This window comes from Salmo salar, chromosome 09 (genome assembly GCF_965601325.2).
Source record: "Salmo salar chromosome 09, fSalSal1, whole genome shotgun sequence".
Taxonomy (NCBI): Eukaryota; Metazoa; Chordata; class Actinopteri; order Salmoniformes; family Salmonidae; genus Salmo; species Salmo salar.
Genome location: NC_138299.1, coordinates 124,659,330 through 124,687,040, shown reverse-complemented (window position 1 = coordinate 124,687,040; position 27,711 = coordinate 124,659,330). Strand labels below are relative to the sequence as shown.

The 27,711-nt window shown below is 42.4% G+C and overlaps 2 protein-coding genes across 7 annotated transcripts; one reads left to right on the top strand and one right to left on the bottom strand.

Annotated features, from left to right (window-relative positions):
* Nucleotides 1-1,770: 1,770 nt before the first annotated feature.
* On the bottom strand, nt 1,771-12,356 carry LOC106612646 (uncharacterized). Of its 6 annotated transcripts, none has more exons than XM_082956196.1 (27): nt 12,219-12,356; nt 11,283-11,476; nt 10,914-11,018; nt 10,158-10,217; nt 8,656-8,740; nt 7,483-7,541; nt 7,229-7,300; nt 7,026-7,136; nt 6,840-6,938; nt 6,629-6,670; nt 6,445-6,508; nt 6,098-6,216; nt 5,375-5,423; nt 5,167-5,279; nt 4,872-4,976; nt 4,391-4,495; nt 4,140-4,214; nt 3,964-4,026; nt 3,808-3,870; nt 3,653-3,709; nt 3,469-3,531; nt 3,304-3,363; nt 3,118-3,207; nt 2,939-3,007; nt 2,788-2,844; nt 2,510-2,572; nt 1,771-2,288 (listed from the first exon to the last, which is right to left on the bottom strand). In XM_082956196.1, the coding sequence occupies exons 1-27, from the start codon at nt 12,238-12,240 to the stop codon at nt 1,896-1,898; spliced, it is 2,457 nt and encodes an 818-aa protein (XP_082812322.1). In that variant the 5' UTR covers nt 12,241-12,356; the 3' UTR covers nt 1,771-1,895. The 6 variants fall into 6 exon arrangements, 5 of the variants coding, with proteins under 5 accessions (XP_082812322.1, XP_082812323.1, XP_082812324.1 ...); XM_082956197.1 differs by having other exon boundaries at nt 3,304-3,365; nt 3,492-3,531; XM_082956198.1 differs by having other exon boundaries at nt 3,469-3,507; nt 3,677-3,709.
* A 6,935-nt stretch (nt 12,357-19,291) lies between these two features.
* LOC145858068 (uncharacterized) lies at nt 19,292-26,031 on the top strand. Its single transcript, XM_082956195.1, has 8 exons — nt 19,292-19,623; nt 19,865-19,942; nt 20,169-20,204; nt 20,679-20,737; nt 21,060-21,138; nt 21,341-21,456; nt 22,001-22,184; nt 22,627-26,031. The coding sequence occupies exons 1-6, from the start codon at nt 19,597-19,599 to the stop codon at nt 21,425-21,427; spliced, it is 366 nt and encodes a 121-aa protein (XP_082812321.1). The 5' UTR covers nt 19,292-19,596; the 3' UTR covers nt 21,428-21,456; nt 22,001-22,184; nt 22,627-26,031.
* The last annotated feature ends 1,680 nt before the right edge of the window (nt 26,032-27,711 follow it).

The window sequence follows — 27,711 nt, the reverse complement described above, 5'->3', positions numbered from 1 at the left end:
GACCGTTTGATCTATTGGGCCCACACGTCACCCTCCTCTGGTCATCCGGGCATCGGTCGGACAGTGCGCTGTCTTAGTGGAAAGTACTGGTGGTCCACTTTGGCTAAGGACGTGAGGGTTTATGTTTCCTCCTGCTCGGTGTGCGCCCAGTGCAAGGCCCCTAGGCACCTGCCCAGAGGGAAGTTACAACCCTTACCCGTTCCACAATGCCTGTGGTCGCACCTGTCGGTGGATTTCCTTCCTCCCTCACAGGGTAACACCACGATCCTGGTCGTTGTGGATCGGTTTTCTAAGTCCTGCCGTCTCCTCCCTTTGCCCGGTCTCCCTATGGCCCTACAGACTGCGGAGGCCTTGTTTACACATGTCTTCCGGCACTACGGGGTGCCTGAGGACATAGTATCTGATCGAGGTCCCCAGTTCACGTCAAGGGTCTGGAGGGCATTCATGGAACGTCTGGAGGTCTTGGTCAGCCTTACCTCAGGTTTTCACCGTGAGAGTAACGGGCAGGTGGAGAGAGTGAACCAGGATGTAGATAGGTTTCTGCGGTCTTATTGCCAGGACCGGCCGGGGGAGTGGGCGGCGTTCGTGCCCTGGGCAGAGATGGCCCAGAACTCGCTCCGCCACTCCTCCACTAACCTCTCTCCCTTCCAGTGCATACTGGAGCCGGTTCTGGCTCCTTGGCATCAGAGTCAGACCGAGGCTCCTGCGATGGACGACTGGTTCCGGCGCGGAGGAAACATCGAACGCTGCCCATGTTCACCTTCAGCGCGCCGTGCTGCGCCAGAAAGTTGGAGCAGACCGTCACTGCATTGAGGCCCCGGTGTTTGCACCTGGGGGTGGGGTCTGGCTCTCGACCCAAAACCTGCCCCTCCGCCTGCCCTGCTGGAAGCGGGCCCGCAGTTTGTGGGGGCATTCAAAGTCCTGAGGAGGCTGAACGAGGTTTGTTACAGGTTACAGCTTCCCCCCGATTACCATATTAACCCCTCATTCCATGTGTCTCTCCTCAGGCCTGTGGTGGCTGGTCCACTCCAGGAGTCTGAGGTGCGGGAGGTTCCTCCGCCCCCTCTGGACATCGAGGGGGCCCCGGCGTATGCAGTTCAATCCATACTGGATTCGAGGCGTCGGGCGAGGGGCCTTCAGTACCTCGTGGAGTGGGAGGGGTACGGTCCGGGGGAGAGATGCTGGGTGCCGGTGGAGGACATGTTAGACTCTTCGATGCTGCGGGAGTTCCACCGTCTCCATCCGGATCGCCCTGCGCCTCGCCCTCCGGGTCGTCCCCAAGGCCGGTGTCGGCGCGCTGCTGGAGCCGTGCGTCAAGGGGGGTACTGTCACGACTTCCGCCGAAGTCGGTCCCTCTCCTTGTTCGGGCGGCGTTCGGTGGTCAACGTCACCGGTCTTCTAGCCATCGCCGATCCACTTTTCATTTTCCATCTGGTTTCATTCCCCAATTACATGTTTATGTATTTAACTCTGTTTTCCCTATGTTTTTGTCCGTGATTGTTTCTATGTTCATTCGGTACGTTATGGCTGGTATTTCGACGGGTGTCGTTTTCACCCGTGCGTAATTGATTACCGTTTATTGTTGGTCAAGTGTATTGTTACCTTGTGCCTTTATTTTGAGTAAAGTACGTTGCTCACTCATTCTGCTCTCCTGCGCCTGACTTCATGCACCAGCTATACCCACCTTCTGACACGTGAGGTTTCCAAAGAGCCAAAAGATTATTCATTGTAAAAGTTGACCAGCTTCAGTTGGAAAAGAGATTCACAAAATTGTACCTATTGACATGATTTCTTTATTTCTGACAGAATGTTCTACATTTGATCACTTTTCAGCCTGTACACCTGATTGTAATGAGCATGAATCATCTTGACCTATTTTCCAATCTCCATGTTAATTAAGGCTGATAAGGCTTAGGGCCCCTGAACAGATCAATGGATTTGAGCAGTGTGGGTCTGCTGCTGGCTGGTCCTCTCCCGGTCAGTGGGTCACCATCACTGGTCTTGGCTGGGTTCCCCATCAGGGCCTCCATGGGACTGAGTGGCAGGCGGGAGGGGCTGATATCCCTGGGACTGAGAGAGGATGAGGAGCTATAAAGGAACTCATGGCGAGTGTTGGGTCTGGCGTCCGCCAACAGCCCCCAGGATTCCAACTTCAGGGTGGGTTTTGGAGAAACAGCTGATCCCTCGTCAGATGGTTTTGTATCCATGCACCCTCCTCCCATCACCAAGCCACCTGCATGTTTCCCCTCCTTCTTCAGCTCTCCACACTTTTCATTCTCAGGTCCATCCTAAAAGGGAATAAAGGGGATGTTATTAGAATGGAACTGATATGTTTTAATGAAACTCTTCTCCCAGGCTCGCACCTATGAGTGGCTTTTACTTCAAAGCTGTCCTAAATACCTGCTTTGAACTGAGACATTGAGGAGATGATTGGACTACACCAGGGAAAACCTTGAGGGTTTGGCTTTCTCTTTGCATAGAATTCCAATATTCACTTCCTGATACCTACGTCTTTCTTGTTGTCATCTTTCTTCTGTTTTTTCTTAGATTCTCCCTCAACATCGGAACAGTCCTACAACAACAAAAATGACCAATGTACATTTAAGGAGAATGAGTTTCTAAGCTATTTTTGTATCACATGTTTGTTTGTATACACAACAAAAGTCTACCAGGAATTTCCCTAACTTTTTTTATCGTCTTCTTGTCCTTCTCACGTCCGGAGGAAAGACAGTGTTCAACTCAGTATCATGTGCATCTCCAAATAACATTTACTTTCTTGGTACTTACCTTCTTGTCTTTCTTCTTTTTCTTCTCCTCATCATCATCACTTCCAGAAGAGGAGCCCTACAGGGCAAACAGAGGACATGGTCCGTCAGATTCCAGTGTTTACCTCACTGTTGTTCATCGCCAAATAACATTTACTTTTATGGGGACTTACCTTTTCTTTCTTCTTCTTCTGCTCCTTCTTCTTCTTCTTATCGTCATCACTTCCAGACGAGGAGTCGTCCTAGACACACATAAAATACAGTATATGTTGATCCATAACAATCTTATATTATTAGCCTCAACTATGTGCACTGGGCTCAAAACTCATAGAGGGGCTCATAAATAACTTACCTTTTTCCTCGTCTTGTCTTTCTTCTTCTTGTCTTTCTTCTTCTTATCCTTCTTCTTTTTCTTATCTTCCTCGCTGTCAGAACAAGAGTCCTGGGTACACAGGAGGAACGTTCCACAGTCACATTCTGATAGTTACTGTTGTTAGTTTGAGGATCACTCTCCAAGACAGTCAATTAAAAAACATACCTTGTTCTTATTCTTCTTCTTCTTCTTTTTCTTCTTATCAACCTCGCTGTCAGATGAGTCCTGGACACACATAAGAAATATTCAGCTCATTCAGTTGTCATTAGATATCTCAAATGAACAGTTATTTCAATTAGAATTGTGTTTTACACCCAATAAAAAACCTACCTTCTTATGCTTCTTCTTGTCCTTCTTCTTCTTTTTCTTGTCTTCCTCGCTGTCAGATGAGTCCTGGACACAAATAGAAATATGCTGGTCATCCAGAGGTCATTAGATATCTCAAATGAACTGCTCTTTCAAAATAAAACATTTTAATAAATACCCTCCTCAAGACAGACATTTGAAACATTACCTTCTTCTTTTTCTTCTTATCCTTCTTCTTTTTCCTGTCTTCCTCACTGTCAGAGTCCTGGACACACAAGATAAATATTCTTGTCATAAGATATCGCAAATTAACTGTTCTTTAAAAAATGGACCCTCCCCAAGACAGCACAGTAGAAAACGCACCTTATCCTTCTTCTTTTTCTTCTTCTCCTTCTTTTTCTTGTCTTCCTCGCTGACAGAATTGTCCTGGACACACAAGAACAATTTCATTTGATATTGCCGATATCTTTCAAAATTGAAAAGACCCTCCCCCAAGACAAACAATAGAAGAAAACGTACCTTCTTCTTATCCCTCTTCTTCTTCTTCTTCGTATTGTCTTCGCTGTCTGATGAGCAGGAATCCTGTCCCCCCCAAAAATGAAGAGAGTGTAATTAATTCCCTTACCAGTGGGCTTCTAACCATAACCCTGCACCCTGGGTTTCTCAAAATAACATCTGTATGCATCGGCACTCACCGTTTTCTTCCTCTTCTTTTTCCTCTTCTTCTTCTTCTTGTCTTTCTCGCTATCTGAATCATCAGAGCTGGAATCCTGAAACAGACAAAACTTTAAATCAGACATCTATCCTGTGTTTTCCAAAGAAGAAGAAGCTTTTTAACATGTCTGCCTTTGCTTCCGTGCTGTAATGCTGAGGAGATAGAGCCAAAAGGAATGCAATAGCCAACGGAGTAGCTAGGGCAATATCGACATTTCATTGCTGCACTTACCTTTTTCTTCTTCTTTTTCTTCTTCTTCATCATCTTCTTCTTTTTGTCACCATCGCTGTCAGAGGAGGAGGATGAGGAGCTGTCAGAGGATGAAGAACTAGAATCCTGAGGGACAACAACAAAAAGCAGGTCACTATGAAGTACTTAACATCTTTCTAGGACAGATGTCTGTCATAGGGCTATAGATGGCCATAGTTTTAGTTATGGTGTTACACACTTTTATTGTGATCCAGAAGTTACCACAGTCAATAGTGAGTCAACAAAAACAATAAGCTTGTTTTGTGTTAAATCATACAACACATGGATTTCTCATCTTCTTTTTCTTTTCCTCCTCACTATCAGAGGAGGAGGAGGAGGAGGAAGAAGAACTGGAATCCTGTGGCAAAGACAGAGTGTCCAATCCGTCAGTCATATTGGGATGGTGTGGACCATCCAACAATACCATAGTAAACAATGTAGTTGCTAGTTTGGAACCACAAACCTCAGATTTCTTCTTCATGTTCTTTTTCTTCTTCTTTTTGTCATCCTCGCTGTCTGAAGAGGAAGAGCTATCCGAGGATGAAGAGGTTGATGAACAGCCAGAGTTCTTCAATTGAAAAAAACACTCAGTAGGTTAATTACAGCTATATTACTTAATTAAATACATGAGCTCAATACATTACACTGTTGGAGAGGAGCTCAAGTCCTAGGGCAGAATAACACAGCTCAGCTAAATACTTGTGGGAAAGGTTGTCTGTACTGTAGCACAGGGAGCCAATGGGAACTGAGTTGAGTACCTTCCTCTTTTTCTTCAACTTCTTCTTCTTTTCTTTCTCTTTCTTCTTGCCTCCGTCTCTCTCGTCATCACTCATATTTCCAGCTTCCATTCCTTCAGGAACATCTCCACCACCTTTGGTCACGGGAAGGAAGACTTTATCATCCTCAAGATTTCCCCTTCATAATCCCCATATCTCTTCTGAGACAATTCTATTTGGATATACTTACAAATCCATTCAGCTGTTGCGCCACCCTCCTTTCCTTTGCCTTTCTTGCGCTGTGATAGGGGAGAGGGTATTACAACAGACACAGTCATTCAGTGGATACAGAGAGTTTCAATTCAAATTGAGGAGAGGAGTGTCTGTCTGTAGATATGTTTGTGTTTACCTTGTCACCACCATCACTCTGACACAGAGCCCAGAGAAAGAGTGAGAGGTTGAATTCCTTTGAAACTTTAACCTGTTAATCTCGGACGCTCTCTGCTGACATTTTCTAAGCGACACATATATTGTCAACTACCTTCATTAGATACATTTCGATTTCAAAACTATAAGTCTTACAAACACACGCTTAGTACTGTTAGAAAGGTAATAACCGTGGGCTTCTGATACGGGTGTACATTAACCAATTGACTATTACAGAGCCAGAGCAACAGCAGGCAAGGAAAAGCTAAATAAATACACACTGAGTGTACAAAACATTAGGAACACCTGCTCTTCCCACGGAGTGCGTACCACTTAAGCTGAGCCGACGCTGTACTGGGTCCAAAACAACCGCTCAGAGTTTAACAGTTGATATAGGTTAAGAGATGCATGTAAAATAAGCTAATCATGCTTATTATGACCATTGATGGACCACATTATGACCATTTCCGCTTCAGCACGTGACATGTTTCAAGGTTAAAACTGAGGTGCATGAGGTGCATGTTGTCATGCACCTCGATGACCTCACCTTGTCCTTTTTTTTGTCTCTCTTGTTCTTCTTGTCTTTCTTCTTCTTCTCATCTTTCTTCTTTTTTCCTTGACATGATTTCTGTCCCAGGGTGCCCTCCAGTCCGGCACCCTCCTCGCCTGCAGAGATACATGGGTTCGGTCATCATTTCTTGTTGCCATTTTTTCTGCCCAGTGAAACCAAGTAGATAGGCGTCCATTGTGGACATGTTTATTGACGTTAGATAAATGAACATGAAAGATCTGATGTGATGTTCTGTTTACAATGACGAGGATGAGAATAGCTTTGCATGTAGAACATGCTGTGAAAAGACATGTTGTGACATTTGAAAAGAAGAAATGACATACGAGCTGCTGAAACGCCAGCAGAACAGCTGTACTCATCCTTGCCCTGTCCGTCTCCCTCTTCTCCCTGTTCCCAAAGACAACAGAACAGAACAAATGTAACTTTAGACTCATTTTAAAAACAGCTTTCAATGTTTTTGCCATGCTACCAACACGCTAGAACTCCTAATCTGGTACTGTATATTACCTTATTTTTGTCAGCCTCGTTGTTGGAGGAACAGCCAAAATCCTAGAAGAGAAATGTCCATGAGTCAGGACGTCAGGTAAATGTTTCACAATAATGTCAGGTCATATTGTAAGGTTTCAGTCAGATTTGCTGATTTGGTTGAGGAATGATATCCAGTTTATAACACTTTGATATTGTTTGGCCACAATGGTGCAATGAGACATTTCCTTACCTTTTTCTTTTGCTTCTTCTTCTTTTTCTTCTTCTTCTTCTTCTTCTTCTTGTCCTTGTCGCTGTCCGATGAGGAGGATGACGATGAGGAGCTGGAATCCTGAAAAATAATCCGAACAAATAGTTAGTGTGCTGTATAGACAAAATGGGCACCACACATTTCTCTGATGTCATGTTGAAATCAAACCTTTTTCTTCTTCATGGTTTTCTTCTTCTTTTTCTCCTTCTCTTCCTCACTGTCTGACGAGGATGATGAAGAGGATGATGAGCTGGAAGATGAAGAAGAGGAACGGGAATCCTGAGAGACAGAAAACAGGAACATCGAATAGGACCTCTTTCATGAGACATTTCACACGTTACCACCTGATACAGGAGAGGTACAGTACATACTTTCTTCATCTTCCTCTTCATCTTCTTCTTCTTCTTCTTCTGCTTGTCCTCTTCAATGTCTGAGCCTGAATTCTAAGAGGTGGGGACAAAAATGCATGTTCTAAATACTGCCACGGTAACATTGAAGTAAACGCGGACTTACTCTGCGATATAGAGTCTTAATGTCGCTTCTTGTTACTGTACACACTCCTGGAAAAGGAAATTGGCCATGATGATGATAAGAAATGACACAACAAGTTATGAAACCCACTTACATCATCTGTCTTCTTTTTCTGTGTTTCCTCATGGTTTAGATCAGTGCAGCCTTCAAGCCCTGCAAACAGCATGTCAATATGTTTTAGTGAACAAGAATATAATATTTAGAATAGTATCATTGTTCTGTGTATTCTGTGGTGTTTCTGTATAACGATGATTGATTGAACATAAACAATGCACATGGTTAGATAAAATGCCAACAGTCAACAAAAGTACAATCAACTGTAAAATTGCAATCAATACATGCTCTTTAGACTGTGATTACCCACCTACCACACCCTCGCCTACCCATATTCCATTGCTTTATTATAAAACAAATCGTGCCATAACCATGGTGTCTATACATATGTGAATTGAGGTGAATGTGTCACTTGAGCAGTAGGCAGGTAGGTGTAATATTTGGTTACAAGCAGTGGTGTAAAGTTCTTAAGTAAAAATACTTTAAAGTACTTATCTGTACTTTACTATTTATATTTTTGACAACTTTTACTTTCCTAAAAACAATAATGTACTTTTTACTCCATACATTATCCCCGACACCTAAAAGTACTCGTTACATTTTGAATGGCTAGCAGGACAGGAAAATGGTCCAATTCACGCACAGACTCTAGCAGACTCACTAAACACAAATGTTTGGTTTTTAAATGATGTCTGACTGTTGGAGTGTGACTCTGGCTATCCGTAAATAAAAAATTAAAATGAAATTATTCCGTCTGGTTTGCTTAATAAGGATTTTTTAAATATTTTGATACTTAAGTATATTTCAGCAACTACATTTTACTTTTAATACTTAAGTATATTTAAAACCAAATACTTTTAGACTTTTACTCAAGTAGTATTTTACTGGGTGACTTTCACTTTTACTTGAGTCATTTTCTATTAAGGTATCTTTACTTTTACTCAAGTATGAGAATTGAGTACTTTTTCCACCACAGGTTACAAGGTAGGGTCATTTGTGTATAAAGACAGTCATTTACTACAGTGCGTAGCTTTCAGTACACATGCACAAACACACATGGGGCGGCAGGTAACCTAGTGGTTAGAGCGTTGGACTTCGAATCCTCGAGCTGACAAGGTAAAAATCTGTCGTTCTGCCCCTGAACAAGGCCGTTAACCCACTGTTCCTAGGCCGTCATTGAAAATAAGAATTTGTTCTTAACTGACTCACTCACCAGGCTCAGATATGAAGGCTCCACCGTGTACTATGATATCCCCAGCGCCTTCTTGCTTTGCCTTCTTCCTTTTCTTCTTCTCATCCTGCAGACAGAAGTTACTACACTCACAGCGAGTTTGACTCATTCATCTAACGTTAACATATCAGAACAAAAAATATACCCTGACAGGTTGGACAAAAGCGCCTGTAGGAACATTGGCTACATCTCCTTTTAGGTCACTGGGTGTACTTTCCTTTCAAGGCATATTGGGGTGTAAACAAAGATTTATTCCAGGACCTGCCGTGACAAAAAGGTTCATTCAACAGAAATAAACAATCATGACTAATAAATTACTTATACACACACACACGCACGCACATACACCCACATACCATTCACACGCAGCCACGCACACACCATTCACATACAGGTACATCCACCTTATGCATAATTGTTAGTTTGTTTGTTAGTTTGAGTGTTTTGACAGATCATATCAGTGCATATTCCAGAGAGTAAGCAAATCCCTACCACATGAGTGGTAAGGGACCTCTCTGATTCCTGATCATGTGGGCACCAGCTCAACAGGTTATGACTGGGTGTGTTTCCTATGCCTATCTTAAATCTGGGTCCCGAGGGTCACAGCATGCCTACCATATGGGTTTCATTGAGGCTTTTAGTCTTTCAGCTCATTTTTCAACCCCACATATCTCAAGCAATGAAACCTGTGTCTCCTGCTTACTAACGCTGACAGAACAGAGTGCCGTTGTTCCAGACCAGCATACAGTGCTGGCGGTTGAGTTTCTATTGTGGCATCAAAGTACCTGCATTCGATAATCAAAGCAAATCTTAACAAATTAACTTATTTCACATTCGAATAAACAGGTGCACTCATTTCCCAAGACAAATTTCCCAAAAAATGTGATTCACATTTTTATCCTTGTATGAAAGACAAATCTAAATGATTGGACATCTAAAAGTGAGAAGAGTAAGATTAAATAAAGCAATTACATTAGTCACATTTTTATCAAATAAAAACTGCCCAGCCCAATGTGGCATAGTAAGATGATACTACATCCACTTTATTAAGCTGTGTGCTATGGCAAGAAACCTAATTTGGATACGCTTGACAAGAGAATTCTCAGGATTAAAGCAACATTGGATTGGTTTCAGGTTAGATACCATCTTTGCCAAAACACGCTCTATAAAGCAATTTGGCTTCCTTTCACTTTAATTGTGTCATTGGGGGATTCAAGTCTCCTTTTGGCTTCGCATGAACAAGATATTTGTCTAAAACTAAACACAGCCCAATCCAACCAAAACGTACTCTCTCTCTCTCTCTCTGTTTGTTCAGTGACTCATTCCAAACAGGCAGCTTTAGACTGGACTGCCAGATGGGCAGGGTTCACACTTGTGTGACTTTTCTATTTGTTCCATTGCACAATACACGCTCAATCAAGCCCAGATCTTGTTGTGATGCTGATGAACATTAGGTCACATGTTAAGAGATTTGCATAGCTTACTTCAATGTCTGAAAAGCTGCTGTCAGAGGAGGAGGAGGAGGAAGAGGATGAACTGGAATCCTGTGTACAAGAAAAATAAAGAGGTTATTGCATAATTGACACCACTAAAGTACATGTCAGTAGATACCTCACCTATTTGGTTAGTTCCTACTTCACCTTTCATGCGTGAATGTAATGGATATGCTTCTCTATTGCATTTAAAAAGGGTCTTACAGAATGCCCCACTATTAAAAAACCCCCAATATTTCTAGATAACATACTTAGAGATGACAGACAGGTAACAGATAGCCACTCTCCAATAGGTTACTGCAAACACAATAACAAAATACATCTATGTTTTTGGGGCTCCCGAGTGGCACAGCGGTCTAAGGCACTGCATCTCAGTGCTAGAGGCGTCACTACAGACCCTGGTTTGAGTCCAGGCTGTATCACAACCGACCGTGATTGGGAGTCCCATAGGGCGGCGCACAATTGCCCCAGCGTCATCCAGGTTTGGCCGGTGTAGGCTGTCATAGTAAATAACAATTTGTTCTTAACTGACTTGCCTAGTTAAATAAAGGTCAAATAAAAAAATCCATCCTCAGCTGTGGAGCGACTACACCCTAAACGAGTAGTGTAGAGCGTACAGTTCTGAAACTGCACACTGACATGACACTGCATTTACGTTCGGGTCTCTTTTACCAAATTTGAGAGGCTCTAGTAAGCAATACATTCCAAGTAAGGAATGTTAAAACTGGAACCACTTAGGCGACTCACCTTCTTTTTCCTCTTCTTTAGCTTCTTCTTTTTCTTTTCCTTCTTGCCTTTGTCCTCATCCTCGCTGTCTGAAGTCTGGGAGCTGTCAAATGAGTACAGGTCAACCTGAAGGAGAGAGAGAGAATGTAATTGTTACAACTGACAGATGGATATGACAGAGTAAAAATAGATGTTAAATATACTATTGCTTTCATACTGCACGCATGCACTAGCACACACGCTAGTTGACCCATTGTTGCTTTCCTTGTAGAGTCTTTGACTAAACCATGAAAAGAAACGTGCACTATATTCTCCCCCCATCACAACATTTTTGGCCTACTTTCATTGTCTCCCCAGCCCTCCCATTGAACCTGACCCTCTCCGACATACCTTTCCAGATCCTCCTGCAGGGGCTTTGGGCTCTGTCTTGGCTGCGTTAGTGGTGTCGGTTGCCGACAGCCCTCCTAACCCTCCATGCTCTGCAAGCACCCATTCACTCCTCCCAGGCTGGATCTCATCCAGCGGGCTCAGGACCACTCGTCCTCCCTCTCCCCCCACTCCATCTCCATCTACAGGCCCTGGAACTACACAAACCAGCATAGATTAATACACAATTATATTTTCCATTCACAAATCAATGTTTATTGTATTGCATGTGTTAGAATATTTGTTCAGTTGTCTTAGACTTGTATCCTATTGTACCAATCACCTACAGACTGAGGCTTTTGCAGTGCAAACAATATTAAACACAATCCAAAAACGAGAACCAGAGTATCAAAACATGCGTAGGCCAACTGTTCATGTATGAATGGCATAAGTCTATTAATATTATGGTTGAAACATTATCTAATGCACTTCCTTATCTCTCACACTGTACTCTATCCCATGTAATGATGCATTCACCTCAGAGTACATTTGCAGCCATAATGCACAAAACAAATTGACTACATCTATATATTGTCTGTTCTAAGTAGAATAACTGACATAACTGAATTATGCATGTTGAGTGACAACAACAGCACAGAATTGCATGACTTTTACTTCAGGTTTATTTTGACCACGCTCCTGCATGACCCTGAAAAAGACATATTTGTAGAGCTTTACAAAACAGTGCACCGCTTCAAGTGTCATATATCTACATGTTTCAAATGTACGCATAAAGTAGACTGGAGTAGATTATACAGTTGGTGATAATGAGAAATTATTGTTACTTTTACCGGGGAATATACTTAAAGAACGAGACCCATTACATTTTTAACACCACATAAAGCTTTAAACATATGTCGGTAATCTATAAAAGTCACTAAAAGTGCATGATCACCATACCTTTGGGTCTGTTGAACTCCATTCAACTCAACAGCCGCTCCAGTTACACCTCGTCGTTTGCTGTGAAATGGTGAACTGACTGAGTTACAACGATAGTAACTCCTTCTATATGGCCATCGGCCAAGGTGTGAGTGTTGTGTTGTTTAAATGTGTAGGCCTGTGCAGAACAGGTAAATCCGTTTTTCACAGTAATGGGCTGACCTTTCACATTGCATGTAGAACATTAGCCTAATATCTTTAAAAAATATATATTGTTTATGTGTCACAAGTGTCGTATTGAATAGACCAAGGCGCAGCGTGGATAGTGCTCATTCTTAATTCTTTAATGAATAACACGTTACAAAATAACAAAATCGACCAACAGTTCCATCAGGTACAACCACTAAATGGAAAATAACCACCCACAAAACCCAAAGGAAAACAGGCTGCCTAAGTACGGCTTCCAATCAGAGACAATGAAAGACACCTGCCTCTGATTGAAAACCATACTCAGCCAAACATGGAAAATGAAATAAACAAAGAAATATAAAACTAGAACAAATTCCCCTAGAAACAACAAACGCCAAACCACACAAAACAACCCCCCTGCCACACCCTGACCATTCTACTATGGCAAATGACCCTTTTCACTGGTCAGGACGTGACATTATGTCTGATCTATATAATATGTTTTTGTAAGTTTGTCCAAATGTATTATCTCTTCTCACAGTACATGGAGGTACAAAAAAAACAATAAGTGTATAAACATATAATTGTCAAAACATTACACCTGTCAGTATGGTCAGTGATGACACACAGTATTGCACTGAATACAATTTTTTATTTTGATATCTTGGAGTGCTAAAATTGATCTCTCAACTACAGCCAAGGGGCAAATTATGGACATTGTTTGGTTAGAATTTAAAGGGTTATGTAGGCCAACCAAGGGTATAACTTGGGGTCAGGGTCAATGGGGGATCCTGGGGCATCCTGGGGCATTTATTTAAAGGAATAGCATATCGTAGCTGTGAAATGGTTGTTTCTGGTGAATGTTACAGGGAAAATCCAACACTTGATATTTCAGTCAATATACCCCAATCACAACTCAAATACCAATATTTTTCTGTATTACTTTAAACCATTGGTCTAACTCTAACAGTTCAGTAAGCCACCACCCCTTCTTTATGTACAGTAAATGTTAAAACATATTATTCTATTTGTGTAGTCTACCTTTCACAACACTTGGCTAGTAGGCTACATTTATTTTAATTTCATTTAACCTTTATTTTATCAGGGAGTCATATTGAGACCAAGGTCTCTTTTACAGACGAGCCCTGAATTACATAAATGACAGAAAATACACACATTAATATGACCACAAAATGCAAGTAGAAAGAAAAACAAGGTCATAAAAAACAAACACATTCATCAGTAATAAGGTCCTCAATCAGCCTTCTGAATTGCACGAGAGGCACCAAAACATCAAATTCAAGAACATTTTGAAGATTGTTCCACAAATAAGGTGCAAGAAAACTAAAAGCTGATTTACATAACACCCTAGAGACCAAAGGAATTTCTAGAGTTAGCCATCCCTGAGACCGGAGGTGGTAACGTGTATGTCTAAAGTAAAGATGTTAGGTAGAGTGGGACTTTTTGTAAAAGGGCTTTATAAATGAAAAAATAGCAATGTATCAAACTACATGACATCAAAGAGGGCCAACCAACTTTCTGCTGGAGAATGCAGTGATAAACTGCATCTAACAGCTTTAATGAAGTGGCAGCTGCATTCACATAGATGAGGTCGCCATAGTCTAGGATCAATAGGAACGTTGACTAAATAAATCGGCTTCCTACTATTTAGCGAGAGGCAGGACCTATTTCTATAGAAGAAGCCCATTTTTATTCTCAGCGTCTTTACTAACTTATCGATATGCTTTTTAAAAAGACAGCTTTCATCTATGCAGATGCCCAGATATTTGTAAGCAGGGACATGATCAATATGGACACCATACAAAGTACATAAGCTTATTTTTATGCGCTCTAGAGAACAACATATACTTAGTTTTATCTGCATTCAATATTAATTTCAGGTCAATAAAGTTTTTCTGTAATACAATGAAAGCAGACTGTAGTTCAGATAGAGCCTGGTCAACTATTGGGGCAGTAGCATGCACAACAGTATCATCGGCATACAAGTGCAGGGTTACAGTTTTTTACAGACAAGTCAATATTGTTAATGTAAACAGTGCAGGACCCAGAATCGACCCCTGCGGGATATCTTTCGTAATATCCAGGAAACCTGATTAAAACACCATCAATAGATACACATAGAACTCAATCTGTCAAGTAATCTTTAAACCAGTTACATACAGCCTGGTCAAGGCCAATTGAGGAAAGCCTCTGAATTAGCAGTGAGTGATCAACAGTATCGAAAGCATTTGACAAGTCAATGAAGAGGGCATCAGAATGTTGCCTTTTATCCATACAGTTAACCTCATAATTTATAACTAGGGATGCAACAGAGATAGATACATGGTTTTGAAATGACTCATTTCTAATACCTAATTAACTTAAAAGGCAGCTGAAGTCCAAAAACAACTTCTCTGGTTGAAAATGGTCTATGTTGCATTAGTCAGAAACATTGATTCAATTTTTTTAAGTGACCGCAAAGTGTAAATAGCATAATTTTGGTCATAAAGTCAGTGTTTTCCAAAACTGAGATTTGAGAGATTTACAGAAGCTATTACTTTCCTAGATCCAATTGAGGATTGGGTTTTGATTTCAATCATGCCCACTAACACGAGAATTGTCATGCACAGAGAATTGTCATGCACAGAGAAACAGCTGCGCTGATTGCGCTCTATCCAAACGTAGTAACAGAACCTACAGACAGTGAGACAGACCTGCCCACATTACTCTGTCTCGGACTTGTTTACGTGAGACAATACCTCACCAATGTTGTGTTGAAAGCACACTTGGACCCTAAGCCCTTTATTGAGTGGTCACTTGTTGGTGTTTGATAGTGATCACTCAAGTCTGCCACTGTTTGGGGCAAAATGAGGATTGAGATGATGTGCACTTGCATCCCAACTGCTACTTGTCAATATTCCAAAATTCGAAACACATTTGCGAGCATCTTGTGTCCTGCTGCAACATGTTTTGTAGCATGAGTCGCTGTGAAACACTGCCAGACAGAAGCACACTCTGGTAATAGACAGTGAAAAAGTCTATTGATTTGATACAGACTGAATCATGTAGGCTTATCCGTTACAACTAACTCGTGTTACATTTTAGCCCAGTTTTCCCCTATACAGTTGAAGTCGGAAGTTTACATACACTTAGGTTGGAGTCATTAAAACTCGCTTTTCAACCCCTCACAAATTTCTTGTAAACAAACTATAGTTTTGGCAAGTCGGTTAGGACATCTACTTTGTGCATGACACAAGTACTTTTTCCCAAAATTGTTTACAGACAGATTATTTCACTTATAATTCACTGTATCACAATTCCAGTGGGTCAGAAGTTTACATACACTAAGTTGACTGTGCCTTTAAACAGCTTGGAAAATTCCAGAAAAGGATGAGATGGCTTTAGAAGCTTCTGATAGGCTAATTGACATCATTTGAGTCAATTGGAGGTGTACCTGTGGATGTATTTCAAGGACTATCTTTGCTTGACATCATGGGAAAATGAAAAGAAATCAGCCAAGACCACTGAAAAACAATTGTAGACCTCCACAAGTCTTGTTCATCCTTGGGAGCAATTTCCAAATGCCTGCAGGTACCACGTTCATCTGTACAAACAACAGTACGCAAGTATAAACACCATGGGACCATGCAGCTGCCATACCGATCTGGAAGGAGACGTGTTCTGTCTCGTAGCGATGAACGTACTTTGGTGTGAAAAGTGCAAATCAATCCCAGAACAAAAGCAAAGGACCTTGTGAAGATGCTGGAGGAAACAGGTACAAAAGTATCTATATCCACAGTAAAACAAGTCATATATCGACATAATCTGAAAGGCCGCTCAGCAAGGAAGAAGCCACTGCTCCAAAACCACCATAAAAAAGAGAGACTATGGTTTGCAACTGCACATGGGGACAAAGATCGTACTTTTTGGAGAAATGTCCTCTGGTCTGATGAAACAAAAATAGAACTGTTTGGCCATAATGACCATCGTTATGTTTGGAGGAAGAAGGGGGAAGCTTGCAAGCCGAAGAACACCATTCCAACCGTGAAGCACGGGGGTGGCAGCATCATGTTGTGGTGGTGCTTTGCTGCAGGAGGGACTGGTGCACTTCACAAAATTGATGGCATCATGAGGCAGGACAATTATGTGGATATATTGAAGCAACATCTCAAGACATCAGTCAGGAAATTAAAGCTTGGTCGCAAATGGGTCTTCCAGATGGACAATGACCCCAAGCACACGTCCAAAGTTGTGGCAAAATGGCTTAATGACAACAAAGTCAAGGTATTAGAGTGGCCATCACAAAGCCCTGACCAATGTATTTGGCTAAGGTGTATGTAAACTTCCGACTACAACTGTAGCTTCATGGGAACTTGACGGAATGAGGGAACATGAGGGAATGAAACACAAACTGTAAATAGGCTCATCACCATTTGAAACATGTAATTAACTAAATAGAATTACATTTAGGCTGCAATATGCTATGGCCAAGTAGGACCGTCATGGTAGCCTACATAAGAAGAAGAGGGCACGAATAAAAAGTGAGGAAATTCATAAAAAAATCTGAGGTAACAGATAAAACATCTGAGGGAATGGATAAAAAAACCCAGAGGAAATGGATAAGCCTGGCTGTTTTTTTTTCTCCACCACAACACCTAGCTCTGTGGTAATGGTTACAAATTGGACCATTTCTCTGAAAGTACCAGAGATCCCACTCTGACCATAAAGCAGGGTTGGCCCCCCTTTTGTAGGCCTGATGATCAATTTCCAAAAACGAGGCCCACGACCAAAAATGTGAATAATAAATAAATAATTAAATATACTGTTGAGAGTTAGGAAAGTAGAATACACAGGGTGCAATTTCGAAATGTGGTTGTCTATCAGTAGTTTCTCTCTTGTTATGTCCACCACTCAATTAGCCCGATGGGGCGTGTCAAGGGGGCCTGACCTCCAGGGGGCCCCCATTGATTTTGTTAGTCCCCCTCACTCAGACATCATATTAACATGGCACAAGTAATGGCAAAATGTGTAGAATTGCAGGAAATTTGCTTTACAACTGCAAAAAAATGCTTTAAAACTGCTCTCCACCCCATGGCAAAATGAGTAGAATTGCATGACATTAGTTAAAAAATTGTAAAACATTCTCTTCCGCCACATGGCAAAATGTGTAGAACTGCAGAAAACGTGCTTTAAAACTGCAACATTTTCTCTAAGCTCCTTGGCAAAATGTGTAGAATTGCAGGAAATTAACTGTAAAACTAAAATGTTTCTCTCTGCCATCAAGCCAGGGGGGCAGTCAAATGTTTTGCACGCAAAGTACAGGTGCCTACCAACCAAATCTCGCTTAGGGCTCCCAAAAGGCTGGGGCCGATTGCACAATTTGACTGTATGTGTGGGTATGGATGTGGGTTCCAAGGTCAACACCCTGTAAGGGGGTCTGGGGCATTTTAAAAGAAATAGCTGTACATCCAACACTTTGGTGATATTTTAGTCAATATAGCCCAATCAAAACTCAAATACCAATATTTTTATGTATTACTTTAAATAGCAACAACTGAAGGCAAAAATCAACTTCTCTGGTTGAAAACGGCCTATGTGGCATTGATATTAGTCAGAAACATTTATTCCAATGCTAAAATTTACAAAAAAGTGTAAGTAGGCTAATTTCTGTGAGATTTGTGTAACTGAGATCATCACGATTTACATGAAGGTTGGTTTTGGATTACATTCATGCCCACATGAGACCACTGCCTGGCGCAGTCTAACCACCCCTGGCAGTAATCCAATTATCTGAAACACAGCTGCCCAGTGTGCTGCAGTGCATGCTATCCAATCGCTCACCAGAACTAACCATTAGCACGCAGCGCCTCGGACTTGTTTTGACAACGATATATAGACAAGACATCGTCGCAAATGAGGTCTTATAGGAAATCAGGTCTAATTAGGCTGAAGTTTATATCATGAATAAAATTGTACAAGTCTTGTGTTGGAAAACCTGGAATAAGAGAGGCTGATTACTTTGGACATTTCTGACATTGATTTTTCTACTCCAAAATGAATAAAAATGTAAATGATATTGACACCATTTAAAATAAATACTTCCCCTCTATAAATGAGCCCAATATCATATATTAGTCCATATTATCAGGCAGGTGTGCTATATCACCTGTAGCCCAACTGATGCAGCATAGTGCCTCTTAATAAATAGGCTGAAGCATGGGCATCAATACGCAATGATAAGATTTAACAATTAAATGCACGAGGACGCCCTGACCAAATTAATGCATTGAATAAAGTTACGAATGACCATGGAATAAAGTATGTGGACACCCCTTCAAATTAGTGTAATAATAAAATAATAAATAACATAATAAAATAAAATTCGGAATTGAGTAGGGCTGTGTGGTATAAAAGCACAGAATGCAAGTAGCTGCCTGGCGCTTTAAAGTGGGTAAAGAATTTCTAATCAATCAAATTCATCCTGGTATAGTATTGAAGGGATCAAATGTAGTCAATTTTACACTGGGGTGTATTCACTAGGAACCAAACTAAACGGGAGGAACCTACCTGAATTTGTCCAATAGAAACTCTCATTTTCGTTGCAAGGTTGCCTACATTTAGGCAAAACCTTTCTGGTCAAACATTTGGGGAATGGTGAGAGGACACCACATTCTATAAGCCTACTCACTACATGTAATTGTAATTGAAAGTATTTGTTCATCCTATCAATCACATTTTGAAGATTAATTTTGAGGTGTGGATTTCCCATAGGGATTTCCACATACACATTTGCGGGCAGCCCGGCACTGGTCTCAAATTTGCTGCCCGCAAGTGTTCAGCGTTCAGATGGTTACGTGATACTTTGGCGCCACCATGTGGAAGAAATTAGTAGAAACCATGGACAAAGAACCTACATTTTATGTCCCCTTTGATTTGCCGTAGCCAGTGTTAATGGCTTACAGTAGCTCGCGCTGATGGTCCTAGCCGTGGGAGGTACATGGATGGGATGATCCACATGTTGACTAATGGTTGTTCTGAAAAACAAAATGTATTTAGCTAAAGAGATGACCTGAAATGATACATCCCAGAAGATGATCACAGCGCCGTGACTAGCACACTCTCCATTGTGTGCAGCAGAATTTCTCCACGGGTGGCGACTCTGCTGTCCGGACTGTGGCTGTTCTTGGTTCTGTCTTGTGCTGCTAGGTCGATGTGGCAAGCCTGTGACAATGGGAAGGTACACTTTGAATCATTATGGACTATTTTATACTGCCATATGTCACTTCACTTGACTTTGTATTGCCTGCATCGAGTATAATTGCTAGACGCTCTGAACAACGACCATGAAGAAAAACCATAGCTATCACAATGCAATGACATGATTAATATATGTGCCATCGATTGTATGTTACCACTCTAGACAGCAAGCAAACTGTGGCAGTTTTGTGTCTGTATGATGTGTTTTCTGTGACTGACAGCTCTTGCTGGGGAGAGACCTGCCCCAGTCAGTTGTATGGAGCTGTCCTGTGATTTCCTGGCCTGAGTCCACTACCCAGGTAACCATAGAGCTAACCACTTGACCTATTGAACCACTGTTCCACATAACATACAAACCGACTGGTAGTAAACTACTGTAAGCATGAGTTACATGTAAACTTGAGCATTTCTGATTATGTAGCCTATTTATCTTGTGCAGTTGGCTTCATATTGTGCATTTGTTGTGTGCATTTCCCCGAGCAAATCCATTGCAGTGCAAACCAGATCTCTCTCCTCTGTTTGCAGAAGATTCCTAGCATTGACACAAAGTATCCCCCACAGGTAAATCAATCAACTTGTCAAACAGAATAGCAGAATAGCATTATCTTTCGTTATGAACACATTATTTCCAACCCCTTAGTGTAGCTATAACTGATAGTGATGAGTCTTTAGAGCGACTGATTCTTTACACAAAAATACTATCAAAGATCCACACATGACCTGATTGTTCAATTAAATGTAATCCAATCATACATTTAAAAAAAAAAAAACGATTTATCCTTCAGAGGCAGCAACAAGACAACATATCACAGTGTTTCTGTCTGGAACGATAGGATGCTGACCGTCGCCTAATCCTGGGCCCCGTTCAGCAGGGCACAGCGTTGCAGAACGTTCACATAGAGATGTATTATGTAGAACTAAGCATGCCTCTGACATGCAGAATGAGAAATCACGCCTGGTCTCTTCATGAGATTTGTATCGGCTCATGGCGCTGATACGTATGTCTGCTGTATGTCTTTTCCTGTCTGACCTCAGCCAATTGAGCACGTCTGCATGGACACACCCATCACCTACAATCACACTATCCCCAACAGGTAAGATGCTGCAGACACACACACACACACAGGAAGTGTTACATCACCAAGTACACAAAATACACACTCACCTGGGAACCTGTGTCAAATCTCATTGTCAGTTAAATATGACAGGCTGTTAAATATTACTTTGTAATAACTCTTTAATGTGACAATGTAATAAATGTATGTAAACAGCCAAATACATTTTCTGGGCAAGTGACAACCATAAATAGAAACAGCTCCTGACCTGCATGATGGACAAGTGCCTCTGAGAGCTTAATGTCAATTCCTATGTTGGGTTCCATTTGCTATACTGTCATTATGTGGGTGGTTTGTATAGTGGAGCTCACCGGACTGTAGGGGCAGAGAGTGGAGAGTACCTGTACTGCCCCCCTCAACGCTGGCTCAACAACCTGCAGGTAACCACTAAAACCATGACCGCACACACACACAACCAACCTCAGAGATAGCTAATATTTTTCATGAGTCCAGTATTGCCATAACTGATTGTCCAACTCTCTAATCAGCCTCTACTGATGTGTGTGTGTGTGTGTGTGTGTGTGTGTGTGTGTGTGTGTGTGTGTGTGTGTGTGTGTGTGTGTGTGTGGCATGGAGCAACAGTGTTGCTGTACCATCCGTGTGCTCCTGTTCGTCAGAGTGACCTGCTGTCTGTCCTGGGCCACTGCTGTCTGTCTGACTACATCATAACGCCACACCCTGACCTCAGCACACACCGGGTGAGTGAGTCACACACACACACACACACACACGATAAAGACAGTCTCAAAGGAAACGTTACCTTTACTGACACTAAGATATCAGTAGAAGTAATTTACCATCTACTCTGTACTAGCTTGTGAATTGGCTGATATCCCAATAGATGTGCTAAAATCCCAAGGGAACCATGTCTTTCCCAATAGGATTCTAGAAAACCCACGATGGCACTCCGTAGGGGCTTAGTTGAACCTGATTATAGAGTACACTGAAAACAGACGACAACATGTCTATTGTGACAGCAGGGCATTCAATTGCAATCCCAACAGATGCATAGACAAAGTCGTGACGGTGAAACAAGACACCAGAATGTTCCTTCTAACAATGGGGAACACAGTAGAACACATATATTCAGTGGCATGTCATTGAAATGAGGGTTCATTAGGGTACACAGTTACAAAACGAGGAAAACAAGCATTTCTTATTGGATAAGCACTTATCAGTTTTTTTCCATTTGGTGCCTACTGAACATTACCCTGTGGTGACTGAATCTCTCTCCTGTTGAAGCCGTCAGCGCTGGTGTCCTGGGGTCGCACTCTGGAGCTGTCCCAGGTGACCACCCCCCCGTGAGGTCTGTGATTTGCTGCAGTTGACAGCGGCACAAGGTAACAGTGGCGATGTGGGTCCAAACAGGAAGTATAACTTGCTGTTGACCCATCCTGCGGATCACAAACACGCATACCCAAAGAAGGTGAGCCAGAAGACAGAGAGAGGAGAGGGCACTGCATGTTTGAACGTTTGAAAGACAGCGTAACGCAGTGGTATTCAAACTTTTTCAGTGGGGACCACATTTTCTGGGCCAGAATTTCTGGGGACTCCATTCCACCCCAAATCTAATGAAACAACCTTCAAATCTGTACATTTTGAGTTTCACATCAACAAATGACCTTCAATTCATTACATTTTCATCTCTCTTATCCAAATTAAAAGAACCAATATACATAAAATATTCTGTACTCTGAAAATATATACATTTTAGGTATTTGGCGAACCCACTAGAATTTTCCCACAACCAGGGTCGCGACCCCGACTTTGAATAGCACTGGTGTAAAGTAACATGATGTCCTGAAGCTGTCGTAGAATGATTTGACTGTATGATTTACTGAGTGTGCCTATTTGTTGATCATCACCAGTCTCTGAAGCAGTGCTGTGAGGAGACCCTCTCTCTGCTGCTGGATGGACGGCTGGAGGTGACAGATTGGAGGAGAGGGAGGGTTCGCAAGAGCCGAGCTGCACTCGGGAACGAAGGGAGGGAGAAAGAGAGATGGACCACCGTGGTGCCGCCTCTAGCAGTCACCAAGACCAGCAGGACTACCCTGGATAAAACCGTGCCGAACAGACCTGAAGCACAGGGCCCAGCCACAGTGAGGGTTACACAGAGAGATACGGACCAAGGACTCAAAGTGACTTAACCTCGCCGCAGAGAAAATTACACAAATGAAAAAGAGCCCCCAGGCAAAGTGAGAGAAACAGACTGGCTGAACCAGAACGAAGCAGAGGACAAGAGGCAGAGCAGGAAAACGGGAGACATCCAGGAGAGAAAGGTGAGGAGCAGCAGACACGAGGGAGAGACACAGCCCCGTAACACTCCAACCAAGAGGAAAAAGCCTCTGTCTCAGAGTCGGCGCAAGCAGCTGGCTGTCACACAGGCGAACAGCCAGGACAGGAGAGCAGACTGTGATGGTAGGGTGGGCCACAGCGAGTGCACTGAGACCGTAGCTCCGCTAGGGGGCGCCGCGGCTGGACTCAGTGACAGGATGCTGCCCACTCCGCGGACAGACGAGGCGGTGTGGGCAGCAGCAGCGTTGGGCTTCCTCCTGGTGCTGCTGGCACTCTCTGTGCTGCACACCCGCCTTTACCGCCAGTGGTGCACAACGCCCAGCATGTACTGGCATGACCCCAAGCAGGACTACGACAGAGTGGCAGGTGGGTTCATTTGGGTTTAAACCACCCCCCCCAACACACACTTCTTAGGGCCCTATAAAATCCGCGTTGCATAGAATGTGGACAGAATTACAGAATGCAGACATTAAAACATAATTCAACAATATAAAAAAATGGATTGAACTTAGAGCATTTACAGTGAGGGAAAAAAGTATTTGATCCCCTGCTGATTTTGTACGTTTGCCCCACCCAAAAAAAAAAAAAATAATTCCAGAAAAACGCATGTCAAAAATGTTATAAAATGATTTGCATTTTAATGAGGGAAATACGTATTTGACCCCTCTGCAAAACATAGGACTTAGTACTTGGTGGCAAAACCCTTGTTGGCAATCACAGAGGTCAGCCGTTTCTTGTAGTTGGCCACCAGGTTTGCACACATCTCAGGAGGGATTTTGTCCCACTCCTCTTTGCAGATCTTCTCCAAGTCATTAAGGTTGAGGCTGACTTTTGGCAACTCGAACCTTCAGCTCCCTCCACAGATTTTCAATGGGATTAAGGTCTGGAGACAGGCTAGACCACTCCAGGACCTTAATGTGCTTCTTCTTGAGCCACTCCTTTGTTGCCTTGGCCGTGTGTTTTGGGTCATTGTCATGCTGGAATACCCATCCACGACCCATTTTCAATGCCCTGGTTGAGGGAAGGAGGTTCTCACCCAAGATTTGACGGTACATGGCCCCGTCCATCGTCCCTTTGATGCGGTGAAGTTGTCCTTTCCGCTTAGCAGAAAAACACCCCCAAAGCATAATGTTTCCACCTCCATGTTTGACGGTGGGGATGGTGTTCTTGGGGTCATAGGCAGCATTCCTCCTCCTCCAAACACGGCGAGTTGAGTTGATGCCAAAGAGCTCCATTTTGGTCTCATCTGACCACAACACTTTCACCCAGTTGTCCTCTGAATCATTCAGATGTTCATTGGCAAACTTCAGACGGACATGTATATGTGGTTTCTTGAGCAGGGGGACCTTGCGGGCGCTGCAGGATTTCAGTCCTTCACGGTGTGGTGTTACTCCAATTGTTTTCTTGGTGACTATGGTCCCAGCTGCCTTGAGATCATTGACAAGATCCTCCCGTGTAGTTCTGGGCTGATTCCTCACCGTTCTCATGATCATTGCAACTCCACGAGATGAGATCTTGCATGGAGCCCCAGGCCGAGGGAGATTGACAGTTATTTTGTGTTTCTTCCATTTGCGAATAATTGCACCAACTGTTGTCACCTTCTCACCAAGCTGCTTGGCGATGGTCTTGTAGCCCATTCCAGCCTTGTGTAGGTCTATAATCTTGTCCCTGACATCCTTGGAGAGCTCTTTGGTCTTGGCCATGGTGGACAGTTTGGAATCTGATTGATTGATTGCTTCTGTGGACAGGTGTCTTTTATACAGGTAATAAAATGAGATTAGGAGCACTCCCTTTAAGAGTGTGCTCCTAATCTCAGCTCGTTACCTGTATAAAAGACACCTGGGAGCCAGAAATCTTTCTGATTGAGAGGGGGTCAAATACTTATTTCCCTCATTAAAATGCAAATCAATTGATAACATTTTTGACATGTGTTTTTCTGTTTTTTGTTGTTGTTATTCTGTCTCTCACTGTTGAAATAAACCTACCATTAAAATTATAGACTGATCATTTCTTTGTCAGTGGGCAAATGTACAAAATCAGCAGGGGGATCAAATACTTTTTTCCCTCACTGTATTCATTTGCCTAAGATTAACATAATACAACAAAATGCATCAGTGATTCGTATTTACCTGCAACTTTCTGAAACGGCACAGGGAATGCCCGTGCCAGTACAAAAAAAAATATTTAAAAAAAATGCATGAAATGTATGCGTTCACTACTGTAAGTCGCTCTGGATAAGAGCGTCTGCTAAATGACTAAAATGTAAAATGTGTTTGTGGGTATTGTGCGCTCGTACAATATGTCTACACCAAAAATATGAACTCATCACGAGGGGCCGCAGTTGCTCGCGGGTTTACATATCCACATCCATTCCCCTCCCCCCATAATCTGAAACACAACCAAAACAAACTGCAAATGCATCCAACAAATTGTAGAGCCAGAAGCTTGATGTAGTCACGGAGTTCAAGGAATATGTAGCCAAATGCTCAACTTTTGATTATTTTACACTAAGTGAATTCTTCAAAATGGGGGGGCTAGATAAAGTGCTTTCCTTTCTAAATGTTAAAACATATGTATGAAAATACCCTCATGAATCATGTGATCTAAAATCCAAAATGCTGGAGTTTAGAGCCAAATGAAAAGGTTTAGCTTTGCTGTCCAAATAAATCTGGAGGGGAGTGTAGTTGCTGTTGTAAGCAACAGACTGTCGGTTGCACTGTGTTGCAGTAGTGGGTACGAGTCCATCAAATGCTGTTGTGTGATAGTAACAAATCGTTTTTTTTTTTAAATCATGTTTTGTGAGTTATTTAATATGACGGCTGCAGTGAATCAAGACATGGACAGAGAGGTTTTGTATGTAGCAGCAATACCCTGTGAAGGCTTTTTATTTGTTTCTATCTACTGTGTGATGATAACTAGTAACCCTGTACCAGATGTAGATGTGTATACTCTTAAACAATACTAATGTATACATAGTAGGATATGACTGAAGATCATGATTCTAAGTAATGAAATTACAACCATGAACACAAATCACCATAGATGTGCTTACCGTAATGGAGCAGCTGTAGCCATATACAGCGTACAAAACATTAGGAACACCTTCCAAATATTGAGTTGCACCCATTTCTGCCCTCAGAACTGCCTCAATTCTTCAGGGCATGGACTCTACAAAAGGAGTCGAAAGCGTTCCCACAGGGATGCTGGCCCAATGCTTCCCACAGTTGTCAAGTTGGCAGGATGTCCTTTGGGTGGTGGACCATTCTTGATACACATGGGAAACTGTTGAGCGTGAAAAACCTAGCAGGGTTGCAGTTCTTGACACAAACCGGTGCAACTGGCACTTACTACCATACCCTGTTCAATGGCACACATACACAATCCATGTCACAATTGTCTCAAGGCTTAAAAATCCTTCTTTAACCTGTCTCTTCATCTACACTGATTGAAGTGGATTTAACAAGTGACATCAATAAGGGATCATGGTTTTCACCTGGGCAGTCTGTCATGGAAAGAGCAGGTGTTTCTTAATGTTTTGTAGACTGTGTATCTGTCAATAGAAACTTTAGGGCTCCCTTATGCCCTGGTCAAAAAGAAACCTTATGCCCTGGTCAAAAAGAAACCTTATGCCCTGGTCAAAAAGAAACCTTATGCCCTGGTCAAAAATAGTGCACTGGCCTCCTGCGTGGCGCTGCGGTCTAAGGCACTTTGAACGGTGTTTCTTCCGACACATTGCTGCAGCTGGCTTCCGGGTTAAGCGAGGCCGGGTGTTAAGAAGCAGGGCTTGACGGGTCATGTTTCGGAGGACGCATGAAATCGACCTTCACCTCTCCCGAGCCCGTTGGGGAGTTGCAACGATGAGACAAGATCGGAATCATAAAAGTAAAAAAAAGGTGGACTACATAGGGAATAGTGTGCCATTGTGGACGTAACCATTGAAATGGTAAATGTCTGTCCCTAATAGGCTTCAGCATGTCCAACATCACGTCCTCAGACCGTTAGTGTTGTACGCGTACCAAGTAGTGCACTACTTTTTAGTGTGGCCCATATAATCTCTCGTGGAAAGATTCTTCATGTAAACCGAGAGAATCTGTCAGGACTGAATGCGGAGGACAATGAGCAGCAGTACTACTGGCGCTGGTTATTTGTACAAATCCTGATTTCTCAGGTGTTCACCTCTTTCATATTTTGGTATGAGGGGGGACATTTGGCCTGTAACATGTGAAGAGAGAGAGGGTTCTGCTCCCCTCTCTAGCATCTCTTCTCAACACGTATGGGCCCAGAATTTAATCGAGCAGCTGACAAATTACGTGACACTTTAGTTCTGGGTTAACCGAGATTATGGCCCATAGGGTTCTGGTCAAAAGTATTGCATTAGAAAGGGAATAGAGTGCCATTTGGGACACAAATGCCATTACTATGTAATGAGCTGTGATTAAATGTTAAAGACTTCCGACATAAAAGCTAACAACCTGTGAAATCATTCACACCAAGAGGACGGTTAAAGTGTGACTACATGACCCAGAGAGAGAAAGTGAGAGAGATTGTAGTTTGTACAGCTTACCCAGAGATGGTCCTTTTATGCGGCCTTTGGCTTACCTCCTGATGAATGTTTCAAGCATCTCAAGCTAAACAAAAAAGACATACATTTAAGACAA

Bases quoted from the DNA above. Each gene is read 5' to 3' on its own strand.
- LOC106612646 (XM_082956196.1), bottom strand. From the start codon at position 12,240: ATGGAGTTCAACAGACCCAAAG. The intron at 6,939-7,025 runs GTTTGATTTCAA...ATTATTTTTCAG, and splicing joins AAACCATGAAGAAGAAAAAG to GATTCCAGCTCCTCATCGTC. The intron at 2,845-2,938 runs GTAAGTCCCCAT...TTTGCCCTGTAG, and splicing joins AGAAGAAGAAGAAAGAAAAG to GGCTCCTCTTCTGGAAGTGA.
- LOC145858068 (XM_082956195.1), top strand. From the start codon at position 19,597: ATGTGGCAAGCCTGTGACAATGGGAAG. The intron at 19,624-19,864 runs GTACACTTTGAA...TGTGACTGACAG, and splicing joins AAGCCTGTGACAATGGGAAG to CTCTTGCTGGGGAGAGACCT. The intron at 19,943-20,168 runs GTAACCATAGAG...CTCTGTTTGCAG, and splicing joins GGCCTGAGTCCACTACCCAG to AAGATTCCTAGCATTGACAC.